The 25,085-nt window shown below is 42.0% G+C and overlaps 1 protein-coding gene across 2 annotated transcripts in view; it reads left to right on the top strand.

Moving 5' to 3' along the window:
- TMEM87B (transmembrane protein 87B) overlaps positions 1 to 7,866 on the top strand; it is a 47,077-nt gene extending 39,211 nt beyond the window's left edge. The window contains exons 17-19 of one of the 2 annotated variants that reach the window (XM_036263178.1): positions 5,092 to 5,144; positions 5,869 to 5,899; positions 6,967 to 7,866. In XM_036263178.1, coding sequence (XP_036119071.1) covers positions 5,092 to 5,144; positions 5,869 to 5,899; positions 6,967 to 7,026 — 144 coding nt within the window. In that variant the 3' untranslated portion in view covers positions 7,027 to 7,866. The remainder of the gene's footprint in view (positions 1 to 5,091; positions 5,145 to 5,868; positions 5,900 to 6,966) is intronic. The other variant, XM_036263179.1, reaches the window with a different exon arrangement.
- The last annotated feature ends 17,219 nt before the right edge of the window (positions 7,867 to 25,085 follow it).

The following is a 25,085-nucleotide window of genomic DNA, read 5'->3' as shown; positions in this document are numbered from 1 at the left end:
ACTTCTTCCTTTCCAATTTGGATCCCTTTTATTTTTTCTTCCTGTCTGATTGCTGTGGCTAAGACTTCCAGTACATGTTAAATAGGAGTGGCGAAAGTGGGCATCCTTGCTTTGTTCCTGTTCTTAAGGGAAATGCTTTTAATTTTTGCCCATTGAGTATGATGTTGGCTGTAGGTCTTTCATATATGGCCTTTATTATGTCGAGATATTATCCCTCTATTCCCACACTGCTGAGCGTTTTCATCAGAAATGGATGCTGGATTTTGTCAAAGGCTTTTTCAGCATCTATTGATATAATCATGTGGTTTTTATTCTTCATTTTATTTATGTGGTGTATCACATTTATTTATTTGCGAATATTGTACCAGCTTTGCATCCCTGGGATGAATCCCACTTGGTCATGATGGATAATTTTTTTGGTGTAGTGCTGGTTCGATTTGCTAGTCTTTTGTTCAGGATTTTGGCATCTATGTTCATCAGGGGTATTGGCCTGTAGTTTTCTTTCTTTGTTGTGTCTTTTTCTGGTTTCGGAATTACAATTATGCTGGCTTCATAAAACAAGTTTGGAAGTCTTCCTTGTTCTTGAATTTTTTGAAATAGTTTGAGGAGAATGGGTATTAGTTCTTTGAATATTTGGTAGAACTGCCCCGTGAAGCCATCCGGGCCTGGGCTTTTGTTTGCTGGGAGAGTCTTGATTACATCTTCAGTTTCTTCTGTTTTTATTGGTCTGTTCAAGTTTTCTATCTCTTCCTGATCCAGTTTTGGGAGACTATGTGTTTCTAGAAATTTGTCCATTTCGCTTAGATTGTCAAATTTGTTGCCATATAATTGTTCATAGTAGTTGTTAACGATCTTTTGTATTTCCGTGGTGTTGGTTGTTACTTCTCCTCTTTCATTTCTGATTTTGTGTATTTGGGTTCTCTCTCTTTGTTTCTTGGTGAGTCTAGCGAAGGGTCCATCAATCTTGTGTATCTTCGAAAAACCAGCTGTTTGTTTTATTGATCCTTTGAATTGTTTTTTTGGTTTCTATGTCTTATTTCTGCTCTGGTCTTTACTGTTTCCTTCCTTCTACTTGCTCTGGGGTTTTCTTTTTGTTTGCTCTCTAGTTCTTTAAGTTGTGAGGTTAGATAATCTATTAGAGATTTTTCTTCTTTTTTGAGGTAGGCCTGTAGGCTATGAACTTCCCTCTCAGAACTGCTGTCGCAGCATCCCATAGATTTTGTGTTATGTGTTCATTTTCATTGGTTTCCAGGAAGTTTTTGATTTCTTCCTTGATCTCCTCGGTGACCCATTCATTGTTTAATAACATGCTAATTAGCTTCCATGTGTTCAAATGTCTTTGTATGTTCTTCTTGCTGTTGATTTCTAGTTTCATGCCATTGTGATCTGAGAAGATGCTTGATATGATTTCAGTCTTCTTAAACTTGTAGAGACTTAGTTTGTGCCCTAACATGTGGTCTATCTTTGCAAGTGTCCCATGTGCACTTGAGAACAATATGAATTCTGTAGTTTGGGGTGTAATTCTGTGTAGATATCTATTAAATCCATTTGGTCTAGTGCTTCATTTAGAGTCTCTGTTTCCTTGCTAATTTTTTGCCTAGAGGATCTATCCAGTGATGTCAGCGGGGTGTTGAAGTCCCCTGCTATGATTGTATTGCTATCGATTTCTCCTTTGAAGTCCTCCAGAAGTTTTTGAATATATTTTGGTGCTCCTATATTGGGTGCATATATGTTTATCAAGGTTATATCTTCCTGTTGGATAGATCCTTTCAATATTATATAGTGGCCTTCTTGTCTCTAGTTATGGCCCTCATTCTGAAATCTATTTTATCAGATATGAGTATTGCTACCCCAGCTTTTTTTTCTTTTCTGTTTGCTTGGAAGATTTTTTTCCATCCCTTCACTTTCAATCTATGTGAGTCTTTTGTTGTGAGGTGAGTCTCTTGTAAACAACATATAGATGAGTCATGTTTTCTTACCCAATCAGCTACTCTGTGTCTTTTTATGGGAGCATTCAATCCATTTACATTTAAGGTGATTATTGATATGTACTTATTTATTGCCATTTTTGTTTAGTGTGGTTCTATTTCTCTTCCTTTTTCTCCTGCTAATTACAGCAGTCCTTTTAACATTTCTTGCAGTTCTGGTTTGGTGCTAATGTATTCCCTTAGCCTCCCAAAGCAGATGCTTTGTCTGGGAAGCTCTTTATTTGACCTTCTATTTTGAATGATAGCCTTGCCGGGTAGAGTAGTCTTGGATTCAGATCCTTGTTTTTCATGACCTTGATTACTTCATGCCATTCCCTTCTGGCCTGTAGTGTTTCTTGTGAGAAGTCAGCTGAGAGCCTAATGGGGTTTCCTTTGTAGGGGTAACCTGTTGCTTATCTCTTGCTGCTTTGTCCCACAGTTCTCTTAAGCTGTCTTCCTGTTTTTCAATCGTTTTTTTCCTTTTGGTTTTCTGATTGGTTGATTGGTTGATTTTTTCTACCCTATCTTCTACTTTACTGATCCGGTCCTCAGCTTCCCCTACTCTGCTTTTTAGACCTTCCAATGTGTTTTTCATTTCTGATATGTCATTCTTCATTTCTTCTTGTTGGTTTTTAATTTCCAACTGGTTGATTGTCAACATTTCTATGTCTTTACTCATGGTGCTCGTGTCGTTACACATGCTGTTGAGCTTCCTCAACATCAGGCTCTAAATTCTAGTTCTGTTAACTGCTTAACTGCACCTCATTTATCTCATCTTCAGTAGAGGTCTCATGTTCTTTCATTTGGCTTTTGTTTCTGTTTTTCACCATTTTGGCTATCACAGTGGGCTTTGGAGTCTGCCAAATTTTCCCTGTGGGTGTTGGTGTTCGGCTGTTTGTGGCTCCCTCTCCTGGGTTTGGATGAGGCAGGGAGGACCCACTTTAAACACCATCGTCAAGTCTTAGCTCTTCTGGTTAGTGTTGCTAGTACAGGGAATGGTAGTTATCCTCTAGCTTTTTTTTGCCTGGAGGCTATTAGTAGAGGTCACCTGAAGACCCTTGGTTTCTGAGTTGCCTGAAAAACTCCCTCAGGTGCTCAGTATAAGAGGATTTCCTGAGGGTGGTGCAGATGCTGGTGGTTAATGGGCCTCAGTTAGCATTTCAATGGCCACCAGGTGGGGTTGAATCTCTGAGGGAGGGGCCTCGCCTCTCCCCTTGGCCCTGGGAAGGAGTAAGATGACCACAGTCCTGCATGGCTGCACTCAGCAAAAGTTGTTAGCACCCTCCAAATCCTAAGTGTCCCCACACAGTTCCAGTCCAGTCTGCCTTCCCTCTGCACAAGCCCAAGGTGAGTGGCTGCTGCCAATTTTGCCTCTGTCTAGACTCTGCGTCGTGGAGCCTCCTGGGACTTTTAACCCGAGGACGCTGCTTCCAGCCAAGGGAGGCCGTGGCTGTGGCACCAGCCGAGGGCGTAGCACTCAGCAAAAGCCCCTGGACTAAGCCACGGTAGCAGGACGCTGCCGAGGTGGCAGCAGCTTCCAGCAGAGTCCCCTGGTCATAGCCAGTTCGTGCCAGTCAGTGCGGCACCAGCTGAGGGCTTAGCAGGCAGCCGAGTTCGCAGGACTCAGGCGGGGTCGCAGCCGAGGCAGCAGCAACTTTGCCGAATCCCCTGGTCCCCGCCCAGGCCGCTGCGGACCGTGGGCTCCAGACCCCCTCTCGCGTCCTTGCAAGCCTACCAGGATTGAGTCGGTGTCCCTGGTTATGTGGTCCTCGAAAGTGTCTTTCGGTTGCCCCTTCCTGACGATTTGCCTTTATTTTCGTTGTAAATCCAGTTTGGTCCTGGGAGATGGTCTGTGTAGCTCCATTCACTCCGCCGCCATTTTTCCTATCTGGTGTTACAGCTTTTAAACTTTCAATATGTTAAGGTAGTTTCTTCTTCCTTTAGGAATATACTGCAAGTTTTTTTGTTTGTTTGTTTGTTTGTTTGTTTTGTTTTGTTTTTTAATCCTCACTGAGGATATTTTTCTATTTATCTTCAGATAGGATGTGTGGGGGGAGAAAGAGAGAGAAACATCAATGTGAGAGAGACACATTGCCTCCTGCACAACCCAGACTAGGGCTAGGGTCCCAACCGCAACCTAGGTATGTGCCCTTGAACGGAACTGAACCCGAGACTCTTTGGTCCAGCGGCTGGTGCTCTAAATGCTGAGCCAAGCCAGCCAGGGCCACAGTTGTGTTTTAAAGCTCAGTATTTGCAAACACATCAATGGAAAGCTTTTCATTTTTCCAAAGTAAGCATAGTCAGCTCTTAATCAGAAGCTGGGGGCCTACTCTCTCATTGACTTATTTACATTTGAGACTCAGAGAATTGGAGTTTCTATTAATACTGACTCAGTTGCTTTGTCTCTCTCTCTCTCTCTAGGTAAGCAAGATAGTATTAATGCTAGAAGCAGAGTATTTCATGTAATTAATACTAGAACCAGTGTATTTCATGTATCCAGGTAGATCACAGTGAAACATTTTGATTTATTTTACATTATAAACCAAAATACTCATTATACTTTTTATTTTTTCTTTCTCCCAGTGAGGTAAATATAAGCAAGATACCCTAAATGACCTCCTTTCCTATTCTTATCTATAGAGAAGAAAGCATACGTACAAGTGATAGAAATAGGCTTTGTAAAGTTAGAATATTTGTATCATCCTCTTTTTCTGTTGAAAAATTAAAGACTCATGATGTAAAAACTTGAACAAATTGGAGGGATATGAATGCTGGGAGCAAAAAAAAATCAATACAAATCAATATTTTTGCTATTTTTTATTGTGTAAACAACTCTTTGTAAAATTTTTATGTGGTTTTTTTCTTCAGGACAAAAAGTAACACCTGCACAGCCAACCAAAATCAAGACTACAAAAATTAAAAATCTAAAATTTTGTTTCCCTGTTTAAGAAAATACTGATATAATTTTTTGTGACATTAGTGCCAACATCTTAGGATATGTAGAAATTAAAAGAATGTCATCCACTTGAATTTAAATGCCTAAATTTTGTATGCATTTTATTTTAAAATTCTGCTTTCAAGTAATATTAAGCAAAGGTTAATATGTAAATATTTATTTCTACAGGATGAAGATTTGAAGTGGGTGGAAGAAAATATTCCCTCTTCATTCGCAGACGTGTAAATATCCTGTCAGGAGCTTGAATCTAAATTTAGGGTCGAGTGTAAAGGATGAGCTTATACTTTGTCATGTGCTTTTCAGACCTCACAGCTCCATGCTTTTACCGCCCCCTTCACTAGTGACTGCCTGACTTTCCCGACAGCGAACGCAAAGCAAATGCAGCCCTGCCTCGATCCGTCTTTCCTCCCTTTTTTACTGCACAACTCTTTTCATACTTGTGCCTTATTACCAGCTCTAGCCTTTTCTAAGTTTATAGAATCAATATAATTTTATTTTCTTTTAGCTTTTTATTATGGAGAAGTTTAAACACGTGTAAAACACTTTTCTTGAACACGTGTAACTACACCATCGTGTATTGATGAGGAAGCTTTTGGAGGAAAAACGTGAGCATAGGAAAAATAGGGTGCAGAGGAAGCCACTCTGAGAACTTGGAGCTATTCAGGATCTTCTTTATCTGTGTCTGTTTGACACTAGAATTCCAGAGCCATTTCCACGCTGGAAAACAGTCAGGCTGTAGAGTATTCCAGTGTATGACTATACCAGTTTACCCGTTTGGGGCTGTTAAAAATAACACTATAAAAATTCTCTGTTGGTGTGCCCAGGTATTCCTCTCTGTGGGATAAGAATTGGTAGGGTGTAGCATGTACTCATATTCAGCTTTATTAGGGACACCAGCCTTTTAATGACATTGTCAACTTTTTTTTTCTTTCTTTTTTTTTTCAGAGCTCTTCCAGTGTTGGTAGACTCAGATGAGGTAAAATATATTTTTGCTAACTTTGTTGGGGCTACTATTTTCACAAAGTTGAAATACGTTTCAGCTGAAAGTTACGTTTTAAAATGATTACAGATTGAGCAGGCTGAAAGACACTGCGTTGACTTGTGGGTAATGTTTAAAGGAACTGGATTCTCATTGAAAACAGGAGTGAGATAAATGCTTGGTGTAAAAGTAGGGAAGAACTATTTTATGAGATTTTGAGTCTTTGATTTTCTACACCTTCTATACAAGTAGAGCTTAGAAGATGACAGTTTGTCTGAATTAATCTCATACTTGTAGATATTTTGCTGGGGTGTTAGAATTTCTAACCAGTTTTTATTTACTAAGGAAATTTGAGTAGAGGATGAAGATTTAGGAAGGTTTTTTGAGGGAAAAGTTTGTTAGGAATCATCTGGACATCGGAAGGTGGCCCAAGACAGGCAGGAGTGTGAGGTATAAGAATTAAAGGAGGGATGTAGGGACATTAGCTTATGTAAAGAAGCGTCGAGGGCAGTCAGGGGTGCTGAGGGGTGACTTGTGTGGTGGCTGTGGAATGAGGGGAGCTGCAGTCTGTTCACCAAGAGGAAGGGCCAGTGACTTTGGCATCAGCCTGGTGACTGACTGTCGTGGGGTGGGGAGCTTTGAAAACCCAGATGCAAAACAGACTTCAGGATTTATAACTCTACCATGTAATTGTTCTTAAAAGAGCATTTATAGTACTCATTTGATAAGTCATTGATTTCTAATTCAAAAGTACATTAATTGGTAAAGTGAAGCCAATGCCCAGATGAACTGTCCCTGCCTCCCCCTGGTGACTCGAACTTGAGATGTGTTCTAGTTAGCAGGACTTTAATGTTTCCAGAACTTCTCAGCAGGTAATTGACTCTACATACTGGAAAGGATGGGTTATATGGTTTTATTTTCCGTACCTAACAGAAAATAAATTGTATATAGTAGAATATACTTAGTTCCCCACAAAAATCATGACTATTGAAAAATTAGAGAATTTTGTTAGGTTATTGAAAAAGCATCAACATTTTGATGAATATCTTTTTTCTCCCCCTTAGGAAATTATGACCAGATCTGAAATGGCAGAAAAAATGTTCTCTTCAGAAAAGATAATGTGATTGGAACCACATACATGAAACCTAGTTAACAGTGAAGGACTCCCTAGGACTAAAGAGGTCATGCAACAAGTTTTTATTGCATTATCTTGGAAATATATGTATTACAGTGACAAATTCAGTGGGTGGATGGGTTCTAGACTCCTTTTAAGCTGGCTCTTGAATGTCAGTTATGTCCGTTAAATTGCCTGGACTTGGAAATAATCTGAGGAAAGTATTATGATAAAGTATATACCCAAATGCCCCGAGCAGATGGGTAGCAGACATGTGAGTTGGGCTGTCTTTTTTCTGGCAAATATGGCAATTCCAGATCTAACATTATTTTTACATAAACACTCTTCCTGTTCTTCCACAGACCTTTGAGGTAGATGACACATGATCACACACTATCTCCATCTCTTGGGTTTATAGTCACTAGATGCAATAATAATTTCCTTTGACTTTTATACTGAAGTGATTTGATAGTGAGTAGAACTTGATTAACATTGGAACATAGGACATGTATGTGGCTGGGTGCTGTGTGTGTAACAGTGCACATGTTTGCACAGCCCTGTTTGTCATGATCACAGTGCACATCAAATCATGGACATCTTCACTCTCTGAGCTCAATGGACACAAGTACTTGGAGAGAGAGGTCTTGAGGGTCACTTTTAAAGATTTGCTCTGCCACTGTCCCCTCACTCAGGTTGTATGGGCATGTGTTGCTGCCGACCCTGCCTGGGGCAGGTGGTGGACACCTGGCCATGTGGCTCCCCCAGAGCACTTCCCGGCCCCCTGGGTAGCCCTGGAGGAAACCAGAGCCTTTTGTGTCATATTATTTAATGGTACAGTACATCACTGTTAATCTGGTCATTTCTTTTTATTTTTTATTTTCTCTTAACTTTAAAAAAAAATCCCCACCAGAGGATATTTTTCCATTATCTTCAGATAGGGAGGGTGGGAGATAGAGGGAAACATCAATGTGAGAGAGACACATCGACTAGTTGCCTCCTACACAAACCTGACTAGGGCTGGGCATGAACTGCAACCAAGGTACGTGCCCTTGGCCGGAATCAAACCTGCAACACTTTGGTCCGTGGGCTGACACTAACCGCTGAGCCAAACCTGCCAGGGCAACCTTGTAATTTATACATTATTATGTATGACTTGAAATTTTTTGTTTTAATTTTTTTTACTGTAGAATATTCTAAACTTGAAAGGCAGTTGAAAGCAATATGGTGGAAATGTGATTGCTGCTTTCATGACCAGAGACGTGGGGCTAGTGGCACTCGGAGTGGGAGTTGCAGTTAGAATCGGGTCTGTCTGTCTGTGCAGGCGCGTGCGTAAGGAATGCCTCAAAGGAATTTTGATTGTGAATCATTCAAGTCTTCAGCAGTGTAGGCACTTAAATATAACCTTTCATTTCTTTATTGTGAAGCCACAAAACAAAATTTTTCTTTCACAATTTTTTCTTTGGAATTTACTTCTCATTTACCTATTTCACAGGGGCTAGTAAAAAAGATTTCTTTCCAGTAGTAATGTCTTTTGAAAGATGCTTTCTGATTTATTTTCAGTAGTGAACATCAAAACTGTTGTACGGAACAGGACGTGGTGCTCAAGGTGCCATCACTGCAGGGTGTCCGTCCTGGGCAAGCGTCCGAGTTCACGGTGTGGGTTCCAGTCCTTTCTCAGTGTCTGCCACAGTCCTAGGCTCCCACGCTGTACATTGCCAGCACCCAGGTCCTTTCGGGCTTTGGTGTATTTCATCCTCGCCCGTTTCAGATCCAGAGGTGACCACCGCCTGGATTTTGAGGCAGGTTCACCCCCAACTCATGGCTGTGGCAGAATTTGAATGTAGAATTTTGGGCATCCAGCCAGTAGGAGCTGCCCACTAGTGGGGTGGGAGTGGGGACTGATGTTCACTGTGCGACGGGAAACAGCCTCTGACATAACCTCAGTAGTGTTTATAAAAACCTGCTTTCTGCAGCTGGAGAAGTAAATGAGTAAATGCTGGCGCCTGTATGCTTAGCTGCAGGCTGAAGTGCAGGCTTTCCTGTTCATCCAGAGAAATAGGGTTCTCTCCTGACCGCCGCTCAGAAATGGGGTTTTTTTTGCCCTGGCTGGTGTGTCTCAGTGGCTCAAGCACTGCAAGGTCGCAGGTTTGATTCCCGGTCAAGGGCACATCCCTGGCCCTGGTCGGAGCATGTGCAGGAGGCAGTCAATTAATGTGTCTCTTTCACATCAATCTTTCTCTCTCCCTTCCTCCCCTCCACTCTCTCTGAAAATCAATGGAAAAAATATCCTCAGTTGAGGATTAACAGTAAATAAAAAAGAAAAGTTTTTTTTTTCTCCCAAAGGGCATGCACTGTGTCTATCACTGTTAGTGATCATTGTGTCCTTTGCTGATACCTTGTGACCCGAATAGAGGATTCCTGTGGAGGGCCTTCTGAGCCCCTCATGAACAGGAGGGGGCACCCTGGGGCTGAGTGTAGTTTATACGAAGGACATGGGAGAAGTGACCTAGAGCTGCTGTCATTCTGCTTCTGCGTGAAGGTTTTGGAAACTGGTCATTAAGGTCAGATTAATTTATTCTTAGGGTGCCATCAAACATGGGTCTTCCTATTAAAGGAGGGATCTGAGGATAAGAATCCAGTTTTATGTTTTGCTTTCTTAGGAAAGCATTTTGCAGTTTATACTAGATTTATATGTGGTATGAAATTTCCTTAAAAGGGAATTTTCATAATTTGAATTAAATTAGTATTAGTATCTGCTTTAAAGGATAGTTAAGTTTGTTTATTTCAAAAATAAGAAAAACTAACCTGGCTGGTGTGGTGAGCCTTAACCCAGACGCCAAGAGGTCACCGGTTCGATTCCCGGTCAGGGCACATGCCCAGGTTGTGGGCCCCATCCCCAGTTGGGGGTGTGCAGGAGGCACCAGTCGATGTTCTTTCTCATCGATGTTTCCATCTCTCTCCCTCTTCCTTCCTCTCTCAAATCAATAAAGGGGAAAAAAAATTTTTAATAATAAGAAAAACTAGATGAATATATGAACTTCAAAGGCTGAGAGATAAACGTTTCCATACTTTTCATGTAAAGAAAATAATTTTTTAAATCTTTCATATTCTACAGAGAATGTCAACTTCCCCACTGTAATGTGGTACATTATGTTTGCACTAATAGAATGTCAAGACTGAAAGTATGAAAATGTACATATAAGGTTGAGTTTTACATCCCTTTTTTAAAAAGGGTTTGAGCCTGTTGCACTAGGCTATCCAGGACTGGTGTAAAATTGAGATGTTGTACTAGATTTATAAGTCACTGGTTTGGTACATGACGTGCGTCTTTGCATGATCAGCAGCATGCAGTGAGCAGAACAAAACACCAGACCTTATACTGACGGATAACGTCCTCAGCGTACCAAATGGATATGTGACAAACGAGACTTTTAAGGATGTGTCATCATAACGCAGGAGCTTACTACACACCAAGAAACTTCTTTAGAAGTAGGAAAACGTGTATTGGGAAAGAAGGTTTAGGGGCTGAAGAAGTTATATTTTTTCTATTGAAAAAGGTTAAATTATTGTATAATTTGGAAAAAGTTGCTTTTGAATTGAATGTCAGACAAAACTGTTCAGATTTTTGTTTGAAAATATTGATGTATTTTGTGCCTTAATATTTGTTCTGACTTTTAATAAATTGCTTTCGGATGATTCTTGATAATATCTATTAATACAAGATTATGTAAATCTACAGAAAACGTAGACTCCAGTTGATAGCAGGACGTAAAGTTTTTCCAAGGGGAGGTACAACTGTCAATGTGAGAAACAACCAAACCTGGCAGAATGTTTACCAATTTGAGCCAAACTGACGACAACTGCCTGGAAGCAAAATCTCAACGGACTGAGAAAATGCTCCAGAAAATGGCAGTAGTACCATGTATTTTATATATTACTATCAAAGGAGGAGGCTTATGGGGTAACATGAAATTCATTGGTGATAGATAAGGGGGGTGGGAGAAAGCAAAATAGGGAAATCTCTGGGGTTGCGTAAAAGTAAAATGATAGATACGCACATCTGTCATATAGCTGGGTACCAGTCAACAGTTACCATGATAGCAGCAGTGAGGGGCTTTGTGGTCTGCTCTAGTGAGGGGTCGTGCTTTGAGGGGTCGAGAAGAAAGGAAATTACTTTGATATTCCAAAGTATGTTATCATAGATGGAGGAAAAAAGACGGCAGGCTCAGTTAGGGTGAAGACTGACCTTTGTCGTGACTGCCCCCCGTGCACTGCTTTCAGTCAGACCACCCTGTGTGCTTGCCCTTGGTCTCGAGTTTGTAAGATCACCGTGCAGGCCTCCCCTGAGCTTGTCAGGGTTAGCATGTGGCCCCCTTCTCATCCACTCAGCTAATTAACAAACGTGGAAAAGTGTTCGACCTCAGTAGTGATCAAAGAAATGCAGAATAAAAGGGGGGGAAATTTTTAAAAATCAAATTGACATGAGTTTATACTATTATATATTTATAAGATCCTTTTGCTTTCAAAGTCTGATGAAATGAGCACATTAATTATGTTAAACTAATTGATTCAGACTCTGTGAAAAGATGTCCAACAGTGTGCTTATAACCTGTGAATAATGCCAATTCTGATCATGTTTTTAAAAATGAGTCAAAATATAGAATAAGCCGTCTGCACAAAAATGTTCATTATAACATTATTTAGAGACAAAATTAGAAATGAACTAAATGTCAACCATTGTGGTTTACAAGTTGACCAGCTACTTTACAGAATAGTCTACAACCATTAAATTATGAAGAATATATAATATACAGAAAAGTACTTACTGTAAGAAAAACACAAATTCACATATGCGAACTGTTACTCGTGTGAACAGGAAGGACAGTAGAAATGTCTCCCAGTGGCACCATGGCTAGAGGTTAGAGTCAGCGTGGTTTTTGATTATGTAGCAGGTCTAGGGTGGGCATGGAGGTGTGCAGGGCAACCCTTCCTCTGGCACCACCACAGTCCCTCAGGGACCCAAAGGTCATTTCCATCTGGGGGCCGCCATCTCCAGGACCTGCCATCTGCATCCATCCAGCAGAAGGGGACAGACAGTTCGTGCAGCCTGGGAAGTTGTGTGGGGCTCAGCCTGTGAGAGGTGCACATCACACCTCAGCACATCCCGTTGGCAAAGTCTTCCCACGTGGACTGCCGGGCAGATGGAATGTCAGCAGCCTGGGCCTGTGTGCTGTTCCAGTTCCTGTGAAAGGAGACGGTGCGTTCCGTGGACACCCGATGGCTTCTGCCGCAGATTATTTGGGGGCAGCGGACTGGGGGAGATGTAAAAGCCTCTATCTTCCCAGTTTCCTCAGGTAAACGTTGAGAAATAATTATGTAAAAAGTGAGAGAGCCACAACGAGGCTGTGTGATACCAGAAACAAGCATGGTCTCAGGTCACAGTTTAATCCATTAATCAATAAAATTCATACTGTCCCAAGTAGATGGAGCAAGGAGAGTTGTCTTCACTGAAATCCTGCCAGCCGTAGGGGTGGCCAAGGTGGGTATTCCCAGAGGAAAAGCAGGGTCTGTTGGAGTAACAGTCATGGTGACTTAGGGAGCACTTAGTTCTAGGTTTTGTTAACCACTGTAGTCTCAGTACCAATGTGACAGGTCAGCCGGTGAGTTTATAGATAAGGAAACAGTGTTAAACAGCTTGCCAAGGCCACCTTCCTGGCAAGTGACAAGCTGGTCTAATGCTGGGAAGCATCCTTGAAGAGTTGTCAAAGTTTGGGGGAGAGGACGTTTCACTGAACAATATATGTTTGCTGGTTAGAGAATTAAGATAATGTGTCTCAGGTGCCTGGTGCGCAGGCTTCAAAGACGGCCGAGGTTATTCTGAAAAGTGCTGCATTGTCAGGTGCCACCGAGATCGGCTGAAACGTGCCTCCACATAAAATTCAGACACCTTCAAAGTCTTATTTACACGTCTTAGAACGAAGTGACCCAGAACAAGTTCAGTGCCCCTAAAGTGATACTGAATTTACACCTAAATTCCTGCTAGCATAAGTTGGTAAGGTGCTCAATTCAGATTTAAGTGATTGACAAAGTTTCCTTTAAATCATTTTGGAAAAATAAGAAAATATATGCACAGGAAAGATTTTAAAAGTTCCCCAGCAGATGGTGCCAAAGTAACATTTCTGAAGAGGTCTAATCAACATTTTTTGGTCTCTAATTCTTGCATTTAAAAAACTTACAAATTTACTTAACTAAAATGCCATTAAACAAATTTAGAGATGAAATAAAAATCCAAGATGTACACACTGAGTAGCAGCACCCTGGGAAAATGCTTATCGTTTTGGTGTATTTCCAGTCTCCCTCAGAATTAGAATTTGAAAGCTGGAGGGGTCCTCTGAGTTTACCTTGCAGACCGGAGAATGGGGAGCCGCCCAGCTGCTTTGGCCCCCGGTGAAGCCTGCCTCCTGGGCCCTTCTGCTCGCCTCTGGGTCCTTGCGGTCAGAGGCGAAGGTTCTGTGGGAGGACTGAACTGCACGTCGGAACTTGAAATACACTTTATATGCTTTGGTTATTCCTTGCTACATCGTTTTATGTGACTGTTATCTTTCAGTCTAGTCTCCAAATTCTTGTTTTTCCATAAATAGTCCCAATTGTGATTTTCTGCTTAGTTTAATAAGTGGAGGTTTCTTTGGGGCAGAATAGAGTCCATAAAGTTAGGACAGTGTCTATTTTTAGCACTATGAACATACTGAAAATAAGACATTCTATTCCATATATTTTATCTTCCCTTAAAAAACAACTTTGGGCAAAAATTATTTTTACATTTATATTAAGAGGAGAATGAACAAGCTGGCCTTTTCACTAACTATAAAGTTGCTTTTTAAATAATGAACTTACTATAAAATGCATTTGTGGGTTTCAAGTTCTGATAATGAAGAAGTACCTTCTATTGGACCAACCTTCCCCACAGACAACTCTATACAAAGTTTAAATAACAACTACTTGAAGATACTGGAGAGACAAAAAACAGGAAGACACTGGAAGGTACTTAACATTTGGTGAAGGAAACTGCACTGGCTGAATTTCCCATTTTTATGACTTTATAACTCATAACAGGCCATAGTTTGTGCCAACTAGGGAGATTAAACCCAGATCTAAAACCTCTCTTATGTTGAACTGGAAGACAGGTTAGAAGAATCTCAGTAGCTGGAAAGTGGAAGAATTCCTGAGAACCACAGAAGGAAGGCATCACATTCTGTATATAAGCCCAGTTCATTGAACCAAGCAGATGCGGCGCACACACCCACCTGAGGCCGAAGACGAGGAGCTGAGATTTCTGCTAACGGGAGAGAAAGTTCAGCTTTAGTCCAACCGTGTAAACTTCCTGCTTAAAAAATAATTTGGGGTTTTAACACCAGAGAAAATGGAGAATTAAGGACCCCTGAAAATTGAACCCTTCATAAAAATAAAAAACTCATAAAAACTTTCCGAATTAAACTTTTTAGAACTCTGGGAGTTAACCAGTATTGCTACAACCTAAGCAGCATTTACTCAAGAAAAATGCCTGATTTCAGTAAGAACACCAAGCTGGGTAGTGTTTTAATTTGTCTTACCATCCCCCACCCCTGGAACCCAGCTCAGTGGTAACCTTCAAACTTAAGTGCCCACATTCCCAGTACTGCATGAAGCAAAATGGAGCTGGAGATCTTCCAAAGCTTCATTTCCAAGGAATTGTCATTATCTGATTTGTCTAGTGCTTTCTTGGAAAACCTACTAAAAAAAACTGGCTGAGAGCTTGCCCAGTACTAAAAGCCTCTTCCTCTGTGACGATTGTTAAAAACATTTGCAGTCAAGTGTTTCAATGTTGCAGTTGCCTAAGGCAATAACAATTGAGGCAAACAATAGATTAACCAAAAAAACCTTAAAAGGAAAAAATTAACGAAAGGGATCACAGAGACATTGAAAATCAACCAGCATATTTCTAAGAATCTAAAGAGCCACATTCATGCAAAGAAGTGACTTATAAAAGGGATACTCAATAAGATTAAAAGCTGATTTCTTACTAAAAACTTTGGTGGAAAAGGCAATGGGATGACATATCCAAAGTTCTGAAAGGGGAAAAAATCTTGTCACCAAGCTTTCTATATCTGGGCAAACTACCAATCAAAAATGAATTAAAAAATAAAGATACTCCCAAATAAAAACAACCCAGAGAATTTTGTTGCTAGCAATCCTGCCCTATAAGAATATTAAAGGGGCCCTGGCTGGTTTGGCTAAGTGGTTAGAGCGTCCGCCTGCGGTCCGGAGAGACCCGGGTTCGGTTCCTGCTGGGGGCATGTGCCTCGGTTGCAGTTTGTCCCCGGCCCTGGTTGGTCGTGCGGGTGGCAGCCACTCGATGTGTCCCTTTCACATCGATGTTTCCCTCTCTCTCTCTTCCTCTCTCTCCCTCCCACTCTATCTGTACAAAAAAATGGAAAAATGTCCTCAGGTGAGGATTAAAAAAAAAGAATATTAAAGGGAGTCCTTCAGGCTGAAACAAAAGAGCACTAAAGAGTAACTCGAATCCATATGAAGAAATAAATATGTAGGTAAATATAAAAGATAGTATAAATGTTATTTTGTAACTCCTTTTTGTCTCCTATCAGATTTAAAATAAATATTTATTACAGAAATAATTATAAATCTAGGTTGATGGGCACAAAATGTACAAAGATGTAATTATGCTGTAATAACAGCATAAAATAGGCAGAAAGGAGCTATATAGAAGAAAAGTTTTGCATTTTATTAAAATTAAGTTGGTATTAATCAGAATGAAATTGTTATAAATTAAAATATTAGTGGTAAACTCCAAGGCAACCACTAAGAAAATATCTTGAAAATATGTAGTACAAAATGAAAAGGAAATTAAAATCCAACCAGGATTTACCCCAGGAATACATGGATGTTTAACATCTAAAAATCAATATAATACGTTATATCAATAAGACAAACTAACAAGCCACGAGCATCTTAATAGATGCAGAAAAAGTATTAGCCGAAATTGAACACCTGTAACATGATAAAAACACTCAACAAACTAGAAACTATCAATATGATAAAGGGCATCTACAAAAGCCCACAACCAACCTCATATTCAATGGCAAAAACAAAAACAAACAAAAAAACTGGGTGCTTTCCCTGTAAGATAAGTACAAGACAAAGTTGTTTATTCTCATCACTTTTATTCATCATACTACTGGAACTTCTGGCCAGGGCAACCAGACAAGAAAAAGATATAAGTTATTGAAATTGGAAAGGAAGAGGCAAAAATATGTTCTCACATTACATGATCTGTGTATAAGAAAAGTCTAAGGAATCTACTAAAAAAAAAAACAAAAACAAACTATTAGAACTAATAAGGAGCTCAGAACGATTGCAAGATGCAAAATCAATATACAAAAGCAAAACATACTTCTGTAAACATGCAGTGAACAAATTGAATGTGAAAATTTTCATTTACAGCAGCACTAAAAAGAATAAACTGCCCTGGCCGGTCGCAGGTTAGATTCTGCTCAAGGGCACGTACTTCGGTTGCGGTTTGTCCCCGGTCCTGGTTGGGGTTATGCAGGAGGCAACCACTCGATGCGTCCCTCTCACATCGATGTTTCTGTCTCTCTCCTTCTCCCTCCCTCCCACTCTATCTGAAGGTAAATAGAAAAAAAAAAAAAGCCTTGGGTGACGATTTAAAAAAAAAAAAAAAGAATAAACTATTTAGGAATAAAGCTGAGAAAAGAAGTGTAAAACTTGTACACTGAAAAGTACAAAACATTCAGTAAGATATAAAATAAATGAGGGGAAAAAAAAAATCCCCTGTCCATAGACCAGAAGACTTAGAATGGCAGTGTTTCCAAAACTGAACTATAGAGTCAATGCAAGCCCATTCAGAATTCCAGTCAACTTATTTGTATAAATGATGATAAAAATCATATGGAATTTCAGAGGACCCAGAATAGCCAAAATAATCTTGAAAAAGAAGGGGAAGGACTCATATTTCTTGATTTCAAAACAGTATAAAGCAACTATAATCAAGACAGTGTGCCCTGGCCGGTTTGGCTCAGCAGTTAGAGAGTCCGCCTGCGGTCCAGAGAGACCCGGGTTCGGTTCCCGCTAAGGGCATGTACCTCGGTTGCAATTTGTCCCCGGCCCTGGATGGTCGTGCAGGTGGCAGCCACTCAATGTGTCCCTTTTGCATCGATGTTTCTCTCTCTCTCTTCCTCTCCCTCCCTCCCACTCTATCTGTACAAAAAATGGAAAAATGTCCTCGGGTGAGGATAAAAAAAAAAAAAAGACAGTGTGATACTGGAACAGGAAAGACACATAGATCAATGGAATAAAATAGACCCGAAATAAACTCATATGTCTATGGTCAATTCATTTTCAACAAAGGTATCAAGAGAATTCAATGGGGAAACAACAGTCTCCTCAACAAATATTGCTGGGGCAACTGGACAGCCATATACAAAAGAATGAAGTGGGACTCCTACTTCACAGTATATGTAAAAATTAACAAAATGAATCAAAGATCTAAATTTAAGTGCTAAAGCTGTAAAATTCTCAGAAGAAAACATAAATCTGCATAAACTTGGATATGGCAAAGGATTTTTAGATATGACACACAGAAAATAAGCAATGAAAGAAAAAAATTGGACTTTATCAAAACTAAAAACTTGTGCTTCAAAGGACACTATCAAGAAAGTGAAGTCAACCCACAGATGTCTGTTTTCACTCTTATTCAAATAGTTTTGGAAGTCCTAGCCACAGCAATCAGACAAGAAGAAATAAAAGACATCCAAATTAGAAAGGAAGAAGTAAAACTGTCATTATTTGCAGATGACATGATAGTTCTATGTAGAGAACCCTAAAGATTCCATAAAAAAACTACTAGAACTAATAAACAAATTTAGTAAAGTAGCAGGATACAATTAAATATCCAGAAATTGTTGCACTTTTTAAAAATAATTTTTATCGATTTTTAGAGAGAGAGAAACATTGATTGGCTGCCTCCTGCACCGCCCCCCCCCCCCCCCCCCGTGGGGATCAGACCCACAACCTGGGCATTTGCCCTGACTGGGAATTGAACCGGCGACTTCTTGATGCATGCGTCAATGCTCAAATACTGAGCCACACCAGCTGGGCTCATTGCATTTTTGTACACCAATAATAAACTATCAAAAAGGGAAACTAAGAAAACAATCTCATTCACAGTTGGTTAAAAAAACAAAAAAAACTTGGAATAAATTTAACTGAGGATATAAAAGACCTGTACTCGGAAAATTATAAGACACTCAAGAGCTCTGGCCAGGTAGCTCAGTTGATTAGAGTGTTATCAATATGCTGAAGCTGCCAGTGCAATCTCCAGTCGGGGCACATACAAGAAGCAACTAATGGATGCATAAATAAGTGGAACAATAAATCTATCTATCTATCTATCTATCTATCTATCTATCTATCTATCTAGCATCTCTCCCTCTCTCCCTAAAGATAAAAAAATAAAAATAAAAAGCACTGAAGAAAGAAATTGAAGACAATACTGAAAGCATATACCATGTTCATTCATGGATAGAACGAATTAACATCATTAGAACATCCATACTACCCAAGGCAATCTATAGATTCAATGGAATTCCTATCAAGATACCAATAGGGTATTTCACAGAACTAGAACAAATATTCTGTATATGGAACCACAAAAGATACTGAATAGCCACAGAAATCTTGAGAAAGAAGAACAAAGTTGGAGGAATGACACTACCTGATATCAAAACTACACTACAAAGCCATAGTAACCAAAACGGTATAGTACTGGCATAAAAACAGACATTTAGATCAATGGAACAGAATAGAGAGCTCAAAAATGAACCCACAACTTTATGATCAATTAATAATTTACAAAGGAGACAAAGACATACAATGGGGTAAAGATAGTCTATTCAATAAATGGTGTTGGGAAAATTGGATAGATATGTGCAAAAAAAATGAAACTAGATCACCTTCTTACACCATACACAAGAATAAACTCAAAATGGATTAAAGACTGAAATGTTAGACACAAAGCCATGAGATCAAAGAGGTTGAAAATTGTTGCTCTACATTATAAGTCATCAGGGAAATGCAAATCACAACCACAATATAACTTCATACCCACTAAAAGGACTATAACAATAAGATTCATTTTTATTTATTATGAAAAAGGCAAAACTAGTGTTGGTAAGGATGTGCATAACTTGGAATCCTTATAAATTACTGGCAAAAATGTAAAATGGCACAGCACTTTGGGAAAACAGTTTTTCAGTTCATCAAATGGCTAAAGAATTACCATGTGACTCATTAATTCCACACTTAGGTATATACCTGAGAGAAATGAAAATGTGTTTACACACATCCCTTTTTCAAAAAGAACTTTTAAAAATATGTTTTTATTGATTTTAGAGAAGTAGGGAGGGGAGGAAGAGAGAGAAACATCAATGAAAGAGAGGAAAACATTGATTGGCTGCCTTTAGCATGTCCCCTACTGGGGAGTGAGTCTGCAACCCGGGCATGTGCCTGACTGGGAATTGAACTGGTGAGCATTCTGTGTATGGGACAATGCTCAACCAACTGAGCCACACTGGCCAGGGCTACACACGTTCTCTGCATCATTATGCCTAATCGCCACAACTTGGAAACAACCTAATTGTCCATCAACTGACAAATAAATGAAAAGTGGTATATCCATACAGTGGAATATTATTCAACCATAAAAAGGAATGAAGTACTGATACATGCTACAATATGAAATGAGCCTTAAAAATGTTATGCTAAGTGAAAGTAGTCAGTCACAAAAAGCCACATATTCTATGATTCTATTTTTACAAAATGTCCAGAATAGACAAATCCATAAAGGCAGAAAGTAAATTAGTTGTTGCCAGGTGTTGAGGGGATGAAGGGTTGGGGGATGACTGCTAATGGGCATGGGGTTTCTTTTTGTGATGATGAAATGTTCTGGAATTAGACAGTGGTGGTGGTTGCATGATTTTGTGAATATATTAAAAAACCCCATTGTATTATACCCTTTAATGTGGTGAAGTTTATGGTATGTGAATTATATCACAATTTTGAAATGATATTCCGAGTAACATAACAGAATAAGGAGTATCTATAAGATATCATTCGCAATCACTAGATACAATCCAAAATAAGCATACCACTAAACCAGAAAAAATGATCCATACTTAAAGGCAATCAAGTCTGGCCGGTGTGGTTCAGTGGTTGAACATCGACCCATGCACCAAGAGGTTTCCAGATCAATTCCCAATCAGAGCACATGCCCAGGTTGTGGGCCTGATTCCCAGTGGGGGCCATGCAGGAGGCGGCCAATCGATGTTCTCTCTCATCAAGGTTTCTATCTCTGTCTCCCTCACGTTTCCTCTCTCTCTAAATCAATAAAGGAAAAAAAATGTGGAAAACCTTATTAAAAAAAAAAAAAAAAAAGGCAATCAATAGTGCCCTGGCCGGTGTGGTTCAGTGGTTTGAGCGTTGGCCCACAGACCGAAGGGTCGGGGGCAGGTGCCTGGGTTGCAGGTTCGATCCCTGGCCCTTGTCAGGGTCCTGTAGGAGGCAACCAATCCACGTGTTTCTCTCACATTGATGTTCCTCTCTCCCTCCTTCCTTTCACTCTATCTAAAACTCAATGGAAGAACATCCTTGGGTGAGGATTAACAACAACAACAAAAAAATGTACCCTGGAAAGTTTCTCCTGAAGCTAACTGTGATATGTCTGCCTTAGAAACTATCATATAAGAGCCAAAGAGCGCCTGGCCAGTGTGGCTCAGTGGTTGAGCGTCAACCCATGCACCAAAAGGTCGCCAGTTCAATTCCTGGTCAGGGCACATGCCCAGGTTGTGGGCTAAATCCACAGTGGGGGCATGCAGTAGGCAACCGCTAGATGTTCTCTCTCTTCAATATTTCCATCTCTCTCTCCCTCTTTCTTCCTCTCTCTCTAAAATCAATGAAGAAAAAAAAACAAAAACAAAAACAAAAAACAGCTGAAGAGCACAGGAGCAAGTCCTGAGGGGATCCCTGTAGCGTGGCACAGCAGACAGCACACTCCCCAGCGTCACACCCAAGGGTAAATCCTGTCTCTCCCCATTACCTCCCCATGTTTACAGTCCAGTCAGCCTAAGCCTGTTTCCCAATCTGAAAAATGGGGATGATAAGGGAACCCATTTCGCTGGGCTGCTGTAAAGTGCTTAACAGAGGGCCTGGCCTACACTGGGTTCTTGATACTGGTTTCTTTCTTATGTTTTCCCCATATGAAGGACTTTCAGAATCAGTTTAGTCAACACCCCTTAACTAAGCACCTACTATATGCCAGGTACTGTGTTAGACACTTTATATTCATTATTTTGGAACTTCATAACTCTTCAGATAAATAGTGTTTCCAGGATATAAATGAAGACACAGGCCTGCAAAGATTAAGAGAGTTGAATGCCACTGGACAGCATGCAGGCGGTGAGACCTGGCCCAGGCGCGTCTGATTTCACGGGCTGTGTGTCCTTGCTTGCGCCCAGCACTCTGCCACTTCCAGAGGCATTTGGAATGGCATTAATGGACTTGCAATGTTCTCCTCCTTCTGGCAGATGGGAACAGGGTTTGGTCTTTAATCATAGCACTAGTAAATCTGCTTTTCTACAGACTTTCATTTTATAAAATTAGAAACAGTTTTCTAGGGGAAATGTCTCTCCTAGCTGTCATGACATCATACATGGGCAAACAGTCTCTTCAAAGTTCAACACAGGACTGCACGGTTTGTTGGCTGGGCCTCTAGATTGACAGAATAATGTAGCACCTGGCCCCGGGCTGTGCCCGACTTACATTTCCTAAGTGTTTGTGTATTGAATGGACTGCACTCCTGCTCGACCAACCTCCCCAGTGCTACTCTGTTATCCTGGGCCAGGCTAACACCTGGGGCTCTGTTCCTGTGACCCTTGTAGCTGGTCAGTGGGGGCTGATGACATTTAGAAGCACAGATGGATGCGAGGTGAAGGAGCTAAAGGCAGAGAAGCAGCCCCAAATGAGCCATCAGACAGGATTCGGCCACAGGTAAGTTGATTAAAAGCCCATAAAACCCAAAGGGGGAGCCATGTGCTGTGAGGCCCCACGGGGCCAGAGGGCCCTGCAGGACAGGCTGTTGCCAGCTGGGTGCCGCTTCCGGTCAGGTCCGAGATTTCCACAGCAAATCGTGCCTTGCTTTGCGTTCTCACATCTTGCAAGGAGCACCAGCTACCAAAGCGAGCACGGAGCTCCAGAGATGGCAACTGATTCTGCCAAAACCTCTAAAAATATTTTCTTTAGCTGTGTAGACCCCACCCACCAGTCCTCCAACATCCAAGAATGTTCTCTTGAAAACTAAATATAGAGGAAACAGAAGTGTGGACGAAAAAGGGGTCACATGCTAATCCTGACAAGCTCAGCGTGGTAGGTCTTACAGATTCAGAGACCAAAAGTAACCACATAGAATGGTCTGAACACAAAAATTCCTAACTAAAGTGAGTCATGGGGAGTAGCCACGTCCTAGGCCTGTAGCTTCCTTGACAAAGAGCAGTCTTTACCTTAAGTGAGCCTGTCAATTGTCTTTTTGCATCTAAAATATTATACCTCTGAAATATCGAGAGTAATCTCCAGATCCCTCAGGGCACACCCACCGCACCAGAGTGTGAGACCACAGAACACCCATGTTATCTCATTCCCTGAATACCATGTGTCTGTGCTGTAAATGTTAACTATCCTGCACCCACCAATGTCAAAAAAAGTGTCTCTCCATTTTATTTTTTATCCAATCCCAGAGATTTTCCCACTTTGCTTTCTCCTGCTCCCTCAATCTCCCACTAATGGATTTCACGTAACCCTCCTTACATACCCTCCTTTGATTCTTATGTATAAAATAGCTGTAACATTGCCATTTTCGGGAGCCTTTTCTCAGTCTGTTGAGATTTTGCTTCCTGGCAATTGTCATTAGTTTCTTACAAGACTTTTTCCTAGGCTGGACGTTCTTTTGTAGACAGAAGCAACAATGGAGCCGACAGGCCCGTTCTATGAAGTCAGAGGTTAATTTTGGGAGCCCCAAATGCAGGGCACTTGGCGTATGGTCACGGTCTGGCTGCTTGTAGACAAACTTGCCAGGGTCTGGCTTTGCAAGGCCTGCCTCAATGACTGCAAATTGAGGGTGGTGAGGACAGAACCAAGCCACTGGGACCCGGACGCTGGCCTTCTTTCCTGTTCTCTTACCTTCTCCATGTGTTCATAAAAGCAGAAGAGACCTCGATTTCACAGTTTCACGGATGAAGGAACGGAATCAGGTGTGGCTGAGTGACTTGCCCACCAGATGCAAACTCAGGGCTCCTCCCAGAGCCACGTGTGGCCAGGACAGGCTGCGTTCAACCTCACCGATCTTTCACTTAAATACGTGGTCACAGAACTTCAGGGATTTTATTTACAGGAAGTGAGGCTTGGGGGAGGGGGCTGTTTGTTCGGATGTGTTTTCCTGCTTACTAATTTTCATTTGCTGCCCTTGTCCTGTGGCCACCTACCTACCATTTAGTGCTCCGGCATCTGGTCTGAATCTGCCTTCTAAGGTCCCCCTGCCGCAGCAGTGCTGCCCCTCCTTCCGGGGGAGGCTGCAGCGTAAGCAAAGGTGGGATAAAAGGCAAAATAAACACGACCATGCTGGCCAGAATGAAACCTTTCACTAGTGGGGTTGGGGGTACAGAGAGAAAGGGGTACACTGGCTTGGGCATAGACACTAAACACATGACAGATGGAGGCAGTAAACCACAGTGTCCAAGGCTGCCTGGTCCCCTCCACCTGGACAAGGGAGCAGCAATGTCTGACCAGGTCTCTCTTCAGGATGTCTCACCAGGAGTGCCCAGTGCACTTAATGGGCTGCTCCATTTCCTCGGGCAGGAAGGTGGCCAGAGAGGCACCATGGTTTTCTGGGTACGCTCATGTGGCCCCCGGCACCCTGCCCCACACTTCCCGCAGGACTCTAAAACCCTCTGCCATCCAAGGAAAACAGCTCCTGCTCTGAGGCTCTAGCCTCCTGAGTGGGCTCTGCTGAGAGAGGAGCGGGACAGGACTAGATCTGAGGCTCGGCTCCCGCGATGTGCCCCGTGCCATCTGCAGCGTTGCCTCTGAAAACACGTCTCCTAGGAACTTAGATACGTTTTCCAGGAGCTGGGGGAGTCCATCTGCTTCCTCCCACAGCCCCTGGGTGCAGGGGACTCCAGACTGCTTGTGTCTGCCTTGCCCAGCGCTATTTCCCACTGGTTGCAGGAAAGCGTTCAGTGTCCCCATAATTCACCTCCATTTTAGACTGTTTCCCCTTCCGTCTGGGTGGTGGGGAACTGTAGATCCTAGTCCCAATGCCTGGAGTCCCTGGACCCCGATAGCATTATTTAGGACACTAGTTCACTCGGATGGAGAACTTCGTCGCCCTCCTATCGAGTTTGTGAAGACCATCTAGCCACATTGCGGTGGAGGACGGTGCCCATGTATGACTGGGGAGTGGACAGACTTGGGTGGGGGTCGCACTGTGCCACTTGCAACTGCGTGGGGGCAGGGGGTCAGCTTCAGTCTACCCAGCTGGCTGTAAGGGGCCGGTCAGGAGATCTCGCGTAGGTGGGTGCCCGCCCTCCTTCCTGCTAGTGCGCGGACCCCGCCGTCTTCCTTGGGGGCCCTGCGGCCGCCCCACTGTCCTGGTCCTGGCGTTGTGCCGCCTCCGGGCCCGGGCTGGGCGCACTCCAGGCGCATTCCTGGCCGGGCGGCCCCTCCTCCTTACCGACCTGGGGGCCGGCGCCTCCCTCCCCCACCCCCCACCCCCACCTCTGGACCATGGACGCTGGTGACCGCAGGCGTCCCAGGCGGCGCGCACCCGCCGAACTTCACGCCCCTTCCCTACCCTCCCGGGCGACCGGCTGCGCTGCCACCTCCTTGACCCTGTGGGCTGGACACGCTGGGCATCGGCTGGACACACTCGGCATGGGCTGGACACAGTCG

Source organism: Molossus molossus, unplaced genomic scaffold (genome assembly GCF_014108415.1).
Source record: "Molossus molossus isolate mMolMol1 unplaced genomic scaffold, mMolMol1.p scaffold_m16_p_15, whole genome shotgun sequence".
In the NCBI taxonomy this organism is placed as follows: Eukaryota; Metazoa; Chordata; class Mammalia; order Chiroptera; family Molossidae; genus Molossus; species Molossus molossus.
The sequence above is the reverse complement of the archived record's forward strand: the minus strand, read 5'-3'. Positions and strand labels throughout refer to the sequence as shown.